Source organism: Gracilinanus agilis, chromosome 4 (assembly GCF_016433145.1).
Source record: "Gracilinanus agilis isolate LMUSP501 chromosome 4, AgileGrace, whole genome shotgun sequence".
NCBI classification, from domain to species: domain Eukaryota; kingdom Metazoa; phylum Chordata; class Mammalia; order Didelphimorphia; family Didelphidae; genus Gracilinanus; species Gracilinanus agilis.
Window position 1 is genome coordinate 14,245,708 of NC_058133.1, and position 12,514 is coordinate 14,258,221.

Consider the following 12,514-nt stretch of genomic DNA (forward strand, 5'->3'; position numbering starts at 1 on the left):
CTCTCTCTCTCTCTCTCTCTCTCTCTCTCTCTCTCTCTCTCTCTCTCACACACACACACACACACACACACACACACACACACTCACCCACATCTTGCTCCCACCTGGTTTCTTGAGATGCTCCCATCTACCGGGTCACTATATTCAAAGTTGTCTGCTTTCTCCACGGTGTAAGTCTTGTCGCCCACCGTAAACTTCCTGCCCACGAAGGAGCGATCGAACATGAGGGCCTCCAGGTCCTTCATCATCTTGTTGGCACCCTCCGATTCCACCTCTTCATAATCATACCTGGTAGGGAAATCCCAAAGACACACAGTATTACTTAAGACCATGGCAGAAAGAGCTGGGCAATGGGGTCAAGTGACTTGCCCAGAGTCACACAGCTAGGAAGTGTCTGAGGCCATATTTGAACCCAGGATTTTCCATCTCTAGGATTGGCTCTCCATCCACTGAGCCACCCAGCTGCCCCCAGAGGCCAGATTTGAACTCGGGTCTTTCTGAGGCCAGAACCAGTGCTCTGTGCACCATGGAGCCCCCAGCTTGCCTTGGACAAGTCACACCTCCCTGAGCCTCTGTTTCCTCATCTATAAAATGGACCTAATGATATGTCAGAGCTTTTTCAGATGTTCATGGCATCCCAAGCCATCATCAGTCAACATGACTTTTGTCTTGATGGCTCTGGAAGAGAAAATGAGGCTGAGGACTTTGTCCACCTCTGCCTCGCTTCAATCTAATTCATGCACAAGGGAAGAAATCGCCTGGGGATGTCTTCAGTCCTCTTTGGAAAAGGACAAACCCCAACAATTATACGTGAGGTAGGATCCGATGTATGCGAAGTACTTGGCAAACTTTAAAGTCTCATTCTATTTATGACCATTATCCAGAGAAGTCAGTGTAAAGAACTAAAATGGCGCAGTAGGCAGGTAGGTGGTAGAGTGGGCACATTGCTGCTGCATTGGGAATCAGGAAGACCCTAGTTCAAATCCTGCCTCAGATACTCACTAGCTGTGGGATCCAAGGCACGTCCCTTACCTCTGTGAGATTGTTACCTCTGTAAAACAGAGGAGTTGGACTCAGTGACTTCTAAGGTCTTTTCCAACTCTAGATCTACACTCCTAGAAATGTAGACGTAGAGCATTTTGCCCTCTCTGATGATTAATTGCCCCACTGGGAGAGGAAAGAGCACAGACCTAGGCTCTGAACAACTGTTTAGACCAATTTTCCATCTCCTGATGAACTTGCCTGCGTGATCTTGGCCAAGGGGACACACGGGACGGAGCCCTGGAGAGCTGAGGCAGAATCCCTACTTTGTCAACTTGGGACTGGCTTTTGTGGCTAATGGCCAACGTTCCACCCATTGGCTGCTTCATCTGGGCATGGAGTCGGGACACTTGACTATGTAATTTCTAAGACACCCTCTAGAGTTAAATCCTTTGGGAAACTCCCAGGCTGTGATATTTTTTCTGAGTTATTTATTACTCTGAAACCGTTAAGTCCTCTGCAGACGTATATTATTCAATAATATTCATTAACATGTAGGAAAAGCCAATGGCTTGAAAGACAAGTTTCAAATGTTTCTTGCCGCGACCCTCAGGGAACAGTAACAACGATGGCAAAACTGACCAAAGTCCGGTGTCTAAGAGTGGGGAGGCTGGCCAGGGCCAGAGTGACCCCCTTCCCCTTGAACCAGTTAGAATAGGTATGTAATTACACCCACTTCTTTGTTTTTATGATGCCCCTAATCTCAGGGCTCTTAAGAGGGATCTTGTCAGGGAAAGGACAGTCTAGAATTAACCTTGCTAATTTGAGATAGCTCAGATTTGGGATAGAGTAATGTGATCAGGACTTGGCTAATGTTTACCTATAAAGAAACAGCTGCCCAGGCACATCAATAATGCAAACAAGATCACATCCAGAGGGCAAACCAGGGAGGTCAGATCTGGAAAGGATGGCAAAGGTCATCCAGTCAAAGCATCTGCATTTTCCATGGGTTCTGACTAAACACCTCCATCCTGTGGGAGTAGCCCACTCCACTCGGTAACCGTTCTAATGGTTAGAACACTCTTTCTGATATCCTGACATGGAACCGAAATCGGCACACCTGAGACTGCTGCCCCGGGATTCTCAGCCTCCTTCAAGGCTCAACTCCAGGTCTTTTCTGTCCTCCTAAGCCAGAGGACCATGGATGTAGAAGGAACCCAAGCCCAATCCTCTCATTTTAAAGATGAGGGAAACAAACTGTCCAGAGGAAGAGCTGTTGGAGTTAGATGGATACAAATCCAAAGCATATTCTCTTTCACATCAGTGTCACTATGGTTTTATTGTGGAGTTTGGGGTTTGTATGACTGTGCTCTTATAACAATGAACAATATGGAAGTGAGTTTCGCATTATAATAAAATTTAAAATTAATTAAAATTTAAAATTAAAATTAAAAAAAAAGAGAAAGAGAAACTGAGACCCAGAAGGAAAGGTCAGGCAGATAGTACATGACAGAGGCAGGATTTGAACCAAGATCTCCTCATTCTCCAGAGTCAACGTTCTTTCTAATCTACCACACTGCCTCTCCTCCAAACCTGACATTACGTTGTGTGCCTTCCCTATTTACTTATTTGCACATGAGTTAGCTTTCCAGTTAGACTGAAAACTCCCTTCTGACAGGGACTCTTCTTTCTTGTCTCTGTATCTCCCAGCACCTAGTCCAGTGCCTGGCACATAGTAGGTGCTAGCAGACGCTTGCAGAATCCTAATGAATCCTGTTCTACCTCTAGGGCTAAGCAGATGAGTTCTAACCCTGCCCCCTTTACAGATGGGAGCTACCTTCAAGGCTCTAAAGGGCTCCCATGTCTTCTCTTCTCCCACTATCTTCATTCAGTGCAGACAGAGAACAGCATTCTTTCCAAGGCAAAATCCTGACTTTGGTCTCTATAGCAAATCTGTACTTGCAAATAATGACTGCATCTCATTTCTAGGAATCTGTGCCTTCATCTTGCCTCTTTTCAAGGATTTCTGAGCTCTAATAATAATAAAAAGCACTAAAAATAATCAATCAATGTCAGTTTAGTTGAACGAAATTCAGATCTTATTCACAGATAAAGTGAAAGCCAACTTCACAGCAGCCTGTGGGGTGCCTCACAAATTCCTAATAGGTGGCAGCTGAATAAATGTGGTTATTCACTGCTTTGGCCAGAGGCCAAGCTAAAATGTGGGGATGTCGAGTCACCTGAAGAGGATGGCTCACCTGGTGAAAAAGTTCCGCCCAAACTTTTGCCAGTGATCTTTCAAGATGTCCTCCACACTCTGTTTGCGGTTGGCAATGATGGAGAGCCATGCCAGGACAGCCCACAGTCCATCTTTCTCACGAATGTGGTCAGAGCCTGGGGGGAGAAGCAGAGAGAAGTCAAAAAGAGCTTCAGCTCCATCTCTCAAAGAGCGGTCATCCCCACTAGAGGTCCTGAAGAGAGTCAGTCCTGAGTTAAACCATTAACCATGCCGCCATGAGAAGAATGCTGGACTGGAAGATGGACATGAACTAACTGGGTGACTTTAGACCAGTCCTTAATGGGGTTTATCTAGGAAATGAGGGCATTTTGTTATAAGAGAAGAAAGTAGCTATTTTGAGGTATTGGAGGAGCTATTACATAGGAGGATTAGACTTGTTCTGTTTGACAAGATCAGATACAAGAGGTAGAAGTCAGATGTCTAGCTGAGGCTGGAAACCGAGTCAAACTTCCCAACAACAAAGCAGTCCCCTTGCAAGGTGAGGGGTTTCCTCTCCTTGGAGGTCTTTGAACAGAGGCTACATGACCACTGGTCTGGTATGTTATGGTGCATGGGTTAGGCCAGATGGCTGCAGAGATCTCTTCCACCTCTCAGATTCTGGGATTCTGGTGCCAGACCTCCCTGGGCCTCAGTTTCCTCAGATGTAATATTCTGGGGCTGAATTCGATGGCCTCTGAGATACTTACATTCTTTATGATCCTGTGACTTCGTTTGAAATTTCTGCTTCTTCCACTTCCTATCTATGTGGCTTTGGTTAAGACATTCAATCAATGAACATTTTTTTTAAACCCTCACCTTCTGTCTTAGAAACAATACTAAGTATTGGTTCCAAGGCAGAAGAGTGGTAAGGGCTAGGTAATAGGGAATAAGTGACTTGCCCAGGGTCATAGAGCTAGGAAGTGTCTGAGGCCAGATTTGAGCCCAGGACTTCCTGTCTCTAAGCCTGACTCAATCCACTGAGCTACCTCCACCTTCAATGAACATTTATTAAGCAATTACTTATGTGCCTATGAACAAACAAGCTAGAGATAGGAGAAATTGGAAATAATCAACAGAGCGAATGCACCAGAATTAAGATCCAAAAGGGGTTCAGGGGATTAGAACTCTGGGCCAGGTGTTAGGAAAACATCTTTTCACGAGTTCAAATCTGGCCTCAGACGCTTACTAGCTATGTGATCCTAGGCAAGTCATTTCACCCTTTTTGCCTCAATTTCCTCATCTGTAAAATGAGCTGGATAAAGAAATGGCAAACTGCTCCAAAATCTTTGCCAAAAAAAAAAACAGATGGGGTTACAAAGAGTCAGATACAACTAAAACAACTGAACAACGAATGGAGCAACCAGTTAGGAGTGTAATCGGTGTGATGTTGGATAGGTCATTTAACTCCCCTGGGGCTTGATTTGCTTATCTATAAAATGAGAAGCCCAATTCCAACCTAGCTCTTGATCCAAGACCCTTTTTAACTCTAATATTTATATTTATTAGCCTTTGGCTACCCCCTTTCTGGCAGCTCCCTTCATAACCACTCTGCTTTACAACTCTTGACATACTTTGTAAGGACATTTATCCTTTTCAGAGTGTTTTCCTATACATTAATTCATTGAGATTTTCCTATACATTAACTCATTTTTTTGTAGCACCACTGGAGGTCACCTGACCCAATCTCCTTATCTTATGGATGGGGAAAATGAGGCAAGGTAAGAGACTTGCCCAAGGTCTCAGACTTCAGGCTGAGTCAGACAGAGGAGTCATTTTTCATTCATTGAGTTAATCAATCCTCACTCATTATCTTCCTTTAGCCTCCAAGTCCAAGGTGTCTGTCTCCAACTTCCTAGGACCTGTCATCATGGTGCAGTAACAAGGTCTGTCCTTCCTGAAGGAGTCACTTTTTACTAAATCTTCCCTGCCTCTCCTTTCTCCTACCCTGAACTCCTCAAATCTGAACAGTCCTCTGCTCCATTCCCTAAGTCATCATCCTAAGTCACATCCCTACCTCAGTTTCCTCATCTGTAAAATGAATGGGTTAGATTAGATGATCTCTGAGGTCCTTGTCCTCCTTACTTTCCTACTGGTACCTGACCTCTGAGATTACCTCCAGGTTATCCTGGAGACTATCTCATTTGTTCATGACTCTTCTTGTGGTGTCTTCCCCATTAGCTCGTGAGCACCTTCTGCTTCCTCTTATATTTTTTAGCATTTAGCACAATGCCTGGCACATAATAGGAGCTTGATGAGGGCCCATGGACTGACTAGACTGTCCCACCACACCTCATCCTCTTGGAATTCCCGCTCAGCTCAAATGCCACCCTTCCATGAGACCTTCCCTAGGTGGTCTCCTCAGCCGTTAATCCCTTCTCTATAAATTACTTGGATTTACTGTTTGCTTTTCTCCTGGTAGAATATAATAAGCCCATTGAGGGCAGGAACCTTCATTTCTGTCTTTGGATCCCAAATGCCTAGTACGTGCCTGGCTTATAATAATAAATAAGAAGAGCTTAATAAATGCTCAATAGTTACTTTATTAAACTCATGATACATACATAGTAAGTAAAAAGTACTATACTTAGAGCCTAGAAGATTTGTGTTCAAATCTCCCCTCAGATATTTAATAGTTCAGTGACCTTGTGCAGGTGCCTACCTCAGTTTCCACATCTGTAAAATGGGAACAATTATAGTACCAAACTCACAGAGTTGCTATCATACTCAAATGAAATAATGCATGTAAAAGGACTATGTCAACTTTAAAGCATGAGCAGAATGGTAGTCTAGTTTACTATTTCAGTCTAGTTTATTCAATCCTGATTCAATTATTTTAACAAACCTCTACAGAACATCTTGCTCCAGTACCGAGGACACAAAGATGGGAAAGAACATTGTTCTTGTCCTCTGGGAAATTACAGTCAAACTGAGGCCAATAGGAATATGGTTCCATACTATAGCAAATAGGATGAAGACACTTTAGAGGCAGGAGACAGTGAGAAGAACTCTGGATTTGGGGGCAGAGACCCTCCCTCACTTAAGTACCCTGTGCCTCAATTTCCTCATCTGTAAAGTAAGCAAGGACTCAATGGTCTCTAAAGTCTATCTGTGACCCTATGATCTACAAGGGAAAGATCACTTCGAGCTTAGTAGAAGAAGGGGGGTATTCTTGGAAAGCTTCATGGAGGCTCTTGAAAAAAGGAGGATTTGTTTCTTCCTCCCAAAATTAAAAGGTTAGGCCAGATGATTCTCAAGGTCTTTTTTTAGCTCTAAATCAAGGCTTCTTTGATTCAAAAGTATGGAGATACTTACTGCCTTTGGGACTGAGAGGCAAGTCTCTTGACCACTCCAGTCTCAGTTTCCTCAACTGTAAAAGGAGGGGGTTGGATTCAATGTCTTCTAAGGTCTCTATCCTATCTCTACTATAGGACCGCAAGCTTCCTGAGGGCAGGGATTGTGGTATTTATCTTTGAATGTCCCAATCCTTGAACCTAGTAATCACTTAACATAAATGGGCACAATTCCGTTTTTGACTGTTCATGCCCTTCTACCAATCTCTTCAAGGCATCTGAAAACCTATGCCCGGCTGTGGCTGCCACCAGGGTACTCATAACACCAGGGCTTTGTCCTGTTCTTTCCCTACCCCACTCCCACATCAGCAATAAAATATCAGGGAAGGATAATGGGAGGTGATGTAAACAAATGCAGTAACACCCCACACACACCAGTATAATTCAAAAGCATGTCTGAAAGCACACCCCTGAGTCTAATCTCACTTGTTGAAGCCCAGACTCTGACCACCCATTATGGAAATAGTGCCCATTCAGCGCCTCCAAGCACCTGTCCCTTGGCTTCTGCCTAATCAGCTCCTTGTGACCAGGACAGCTTGGGCTTGGTCAGGGCAGATCCTGGGTCCTGGCCAAGAGAAATATGGGCTCTGGCCAGGGAACGAAGCCCTAACGGTTCCAGAACTGCAAAACACTCATGAATGTGGCATTTGGAGGGAGGGATATCTCCCTCCCTAGAGTCATCACTCTCTCACAGGGAGATGGACAGGAAAGAGGTGCCCTGTATAAAGAGGACTTCTCCTTGCATGCTTCCAGAGAGGTACAGTCCCTCCCTGGAAAACAGAATATGAGAACTCTCCCCAGCCCCCACAAAGCCTCTGCAGGTCCCTGCAGCCCTCAGTGAGCTCTCCCTCCTCTGAAGTCATTTTGCAATTGACACTGTCCAGACTCAGGACAGCTCTATTACTGTCTAACAGGTCTGCTGTCTCCCAAATTTGATCAGGGGAGAGATGGCTAGACAGAAACACAGATACAGATCTGGGAGAGATCTTAAATGTCAGCTAAGCAGTTTCCCTCATTTTACAAAAGAGGAAACTGAGGCAAACAGGGTACACCCAATTCTGTCATTTTACAGAGGATGAAACAGTCTTAGAGAAGGAAGCAAGCTATATATGGTCACAAAATGGCATGACTCTCAGTGACTACCAACCTTCTTCCTCCACAAGTGCTCTAAATGATCTGGGGGAATGAAAAGGGACCCGTCCTCCCCAAAAGTTCTAATAAGCAGGCTCTGATCCTTCCAAAAGGGCAGCATTCCAGGGCAAGGAACATTTTATCCCTGAGTCTTTTCTCACCCACCGAATTCAACAGCTTTTTGAAAGCTTCATAAATTAATAGGTCACCTCCACGAGGGTCTAGAAAATTACCAAAATCAATCATGTTCTACTCCAAGCAAGTGACAGAATTCTAATCCCTGAAGCCTTGAGGCCAGCTCCTCATCCTTCCTGAGGACACTCTGCATGCAGAAAGCCTCCTAACATGTGAATTGGGGGGTGGAAATTAAATCAGCTATAAATAAGGAGATCAATAGTTCAGCTAAGTATATACAGCTGCACCCATTCTCGGGAACTCAGGGACAGAAACCTCACAACTTGCTTAAAAAAAATAATAACCTAGAAGAACTGGAGAGCAAAGAAACCTGGGAATTTTTCATGATATGTATTCATTCTTTGGATGAGGGCAGAAGCAGAGAGGGAAGAAAAAGAAGAAGGAAAGAAAGAAAGAAAGAAAGAAAGAAAGAAAGAAAGAAAGATAGGGAGAGAGGGAGGAAGATAAATGATAGCCATCTTTCAGTGCCTTAAATGTTGTGATGTCAAAAGGATGGTAGATTTGTTCCACGTAACACCCAAGGGCATCCTCCAGTGTTTTTGTCCATGCTGTTCCCAATTCCTGCAAGACAACCCCTCTTTATTTCTGCCTTTTGGCATCCCTAACTCCTTCAAGGTCCAGCTCAAGTATAAGCTTCTATCAGAACCCTTCATTCTCCCTCCTCAGATTTCCGTGTATAAACTTAGCATTTTACAGGTAGCATGCCCCAAGAGACTTCAAATTCCTTGAAGGTAGCAACGATTTCCCCTTTAGTTTCTCTATCCCCAGCACCTAGCCTAGTGACTTATAAATCATAGGTGCTCAATGTTTTCTGGATTCCATAGAAAACCACAGAGAGGCATCTTCCGCCCAAATCAAAGAGCTTAAATGGGTGCTATTCCTAAGGCACAGTGCTGTGGTTCTCAGAATATGGAGGTCCCTGAGGCCCTTTCAGGGAGCTCACCAGGTCAAAATCATTCTCGACAACGCTAAAATGTTTTCATTTCTAATGCCATAATATCTATAGATATAACCCACGTAAACCAAAGCTCTTTGGAGAGTCCTCAATAATTGTTAAGTGTAAATGGGCCTTGAGACCACAAAGTTTGAGAATGGGCAGTACAGGGCCAAGAACAATGAATCTGGAGTCATAAGGCGAGTTCAAATCCCAGCTCCACCTCTAACCAGCTATATGATCTTTGTCATCAGAGACAGCTCGTGGAGGTGGGGGTCTATTCAGAAAGAAAAGTAATAGAAAGACAAAAACACTGCTAATAGGTTTTAGACAAAAAAGTATACTTACTACAGATTGTAAGGAACTATTAACTAATCCTAAGAATGGGCTGCTTTTGCGAAGCACTGAGGTCCCCACTGTTAGAAACTTTTAAGCAGAATTTGGATAAATCCAAATCTAGTTAGGAATAGATAAAACACTGAAGTGGATGGCCTCTAAGGCAGCTTGCAGGTCACAGGAAATTTGCCACCCTTATCAATCCAACCAAACCAGCATTTATTAAGCAGCTATGGTATGTGAGGCACTATGCTTTGTATTCAAACATCACTTAGCCACAGGCATCTCCTAGGCTTGTCCATCCAAGCTTTGTTCTCTCCTCTGAGCTCTAGTCTGAGGTCACCAACATGACATCTCCAACTGGCTGTCCCACAGACGTCTCAGACTCAACAGGTCCAAAACAGAAATCATCATCTTTCTCCCTAAGGCCGTTTTCTGTCCAAACATGCCTTGTTCTGTCTATTGAAAGAAACCTGCAGCTTCCTCTCACCTAGACTTGTGAGCTTGGGATCTTCCTTGACTTTTCCAGCCTGTGGTCAAAATCTTGTCAATTCTATCCCCAAAAGGCAGCTCACAACCAGCTTTTTCTCTGCCTTCCTGTTGGGTAGGTACCTGACCGAGGATCTGATCCCTTCATCCATCCTGAACTATTGAGACATCTTTGTAATTGGATTCCCAGATACCAGTTTCTCCCTTCTCATTTTAACCTCCCTACAGATGCCAAAATATTCTGTCTAAAACATAAGCATGACCATGTCCCATGTTGGCTGAACAACCCTCGGTAGCTCCTATCATTTCTGGGATAAAAGACAAAGTCCCCTCTGCCATTTAAGGCCCTTCCAGACCCCACTGTAGCTCCCCTTCCTTATGGGACCCCACTCCCCTTAATTCAATCTCTATTCTAGCCAGACTGTCCTCCTTGCTCTTCTCCCACCTCTGGGCCCTTTAGAAAGGCAGTGTCTGTGCCTTGAACTCCCTCCCTCCTCAGTTCTGATTCCTGGGACCCTGAGCTACCTTCAAGGCTCCCCAACCCACCTCTTGCTGGAAGCTTTTCTTCTAATCATCCTGGAGCTTTCAGAGCTGCCTCCTTTCCCAAATTATCATGTATACATTTATCTGTTCACATTTTGTATCCTCCCCCCACAAAAAAGAACAATGGTAAGTTCTTTGAGGGCAGCAAATGGTTTTATTTGGAGTTTGTATCTTTATCAATAACTGTAACCCAGTTATTTCCATCTCTTTTTTCCATTTGGAAATTCTAGTTTTTTAAGAAGCAAAATTTAATCTAATTTATTAAACTGGACAACATGCCTTAAGAGGCAACTTGAAGTCACCCCCACCTTCTTGTCCCTTCAATGCCAAACAACCGTGGCTGTTTAGCCTCCAAGATCCCACTGGAATTCGAGCGAATCTCATTTCAGCCCCATTCGCTAACCTGAAACCCAAGGAAATTCTAATGTAATCTCCCCACAGAGCAGATAAGCCATTGTCAACAGCAAAGCAGATGTCTTTTCTGTGCCAACTGGCTGTGGACCACGAGTCTGCCCTGAACTCTGGGACCGAGCATGGGCAATCTTCAGAGGGGACCTCCTGTGCTCCCTGGCTCTCTGCTGCTAACAGACATCATTTTATCTGTCAGCTAGACACTTCTGAGAAAAACATCAGGACTCCCACCATCAATCACTGGTCTTCTGGGCAAGGCATTTGGGGGTTCCTTTTACTTCCTAGTCTTTGACTCCCCCCACATCCACTCCAGTGCCCCATCTGGCCACTCTTTCCTTGGTGGTAATATTGGTCCCAAAGCAATCCAGCTCCTCTCCTCCTCCTCTTTAGTGTAGGGCTCAGCTCTCTGGAGGGCCTGTATAAGATAATAGCTATCGATGCCCTAACTTGGTGGGTTACTCATCCAGATACATGTGATATGTTGAGGTTTAAGCGGGGTAATCAACATTTTTCATCCATTTAGGATTCCCTGTGTGGATTCTTAGGTGGCCTTGATTGGTTGTATGGTCTAGAATCCCTTTGAGAAAGCCCTGGATGGTTGTCAGCTACAAACAGGAGCAGAGAGGTGTGCAACAAATGTTTTATCACTTGATTGGATTTTGTCCGTCAATAAGGAATCTCTTCCATTTGCATTTTGCAAAGAGAATTCATTTATTCATGATGCTCTTGAGTGTCTGTGAGACTATAGTCTATACTAGAATTGGCTTATTTTTGGCTACTGTGTCACACTATTATCTTTTTTTTTTTTTTTTAACTCTCACCTTCCATCTTGGAGTCAATACTGTGTATTGGCTCCTAGGTGGAAGAGTGGTAAGGGTGGGCAATGAGAGTTAAGTGACTTGGCCAGAGTCACACAGTTGAGAAGAGTCTGAGGCTGGATTTGAACCTAGGACCTCCCGTCTCTAGGCCTGACTCTCAATCCACTGAGCTACCCAGCTGCCCCTTCACACTATTATCTTGACTGAATATATAATATCTTCTTTTCGATTCACCTTTACAAAATAAAATGTTTATGCTTGCTAGTGTTTAAGTTTTATTTTTTTTAAAAGAAAATTTATATGAAAATATTTAGTTTATGGGGGAATGCCAAGACATAACATTTTGTTGTTCAGTTGTTTCAGTCATATCTGATTCTTTGTGACACTCATTTGGGGTTTTCTTGGCAAAGTTACTAGAATAGTTTGCCATTTGCTTCTCCAACTCAATTTACACATGAGGAAACTGAGGCCAACAAGTTAAAGTGACTTGCCCAGGGTCAGGCAGCTAGTAAATGTCTGAGGTCATGTTGAATAGACTGTTTACCTGGTTCTGCTCATATCACTCTGCATCAGTTCAAATGAGACTTCCTAAGTTTCTCTGAAGCTGTTCCTTTAGACATGTCTTATTCCATTACATTCTCCTACCACCATTCATTTAACCATCATCTCCAAATAACAGACACCCCTTTAAGTCCCAGTTATTTTCCACTACAAAAGAATGTTCCTGTATATGTGCTTCTTTCCCTCTTTCTTTGATCTCTTGGTGATATAGAGCTAGTAGGGGGGTATCTCTTAGTTGGAAGGCATGCCCACTTTGATGGCTTTGGGGACAGAATCCTAAATTATTATTATTATATGATGTCATATACTATATTATAGAAACCATATTTATGTGCATGAATATATGTGCACACATGAATATAATCTGGAGTCTGGAGTAGAATATATATTATATAGAGCATATTTCTATATTTCTAGGTAAGCATATTATATACGCACACACATCTGGATACATCTTGTATGGATATAGTTGTTTATATGCCATGGC

General features: G+C 43.6%; 1 protein-coding gene across 1 annotated transcript in view; it reads right to left on the minus strand.

Moving 5' to 3' along the window:
* Positions 1-74: 74 nt before the first annotated feature.
* The window catches only part of PGM1 (phosphoglucomutase 1), a 68,322-nt gene continuing 55,882 nt past the window's right edge, over positions 75-12,514 (minus strand). The window contains exons 8-9 of the mRNA XM_044671831.1: positions 3,240-3,375; positions 75-288 (exon numbers count right to left, since the gene is read on the minus strand). Of these exons, the coding sequence (XP_044527766.1) occupies positions 84-288; positions 3,240-3,375 (341 nt within the window). The 3' untranslated portion in view covers positions 75-83. The remainder of the gene's footprint in view (positions 289-3,239; positions 3,376-12,514) is intronic.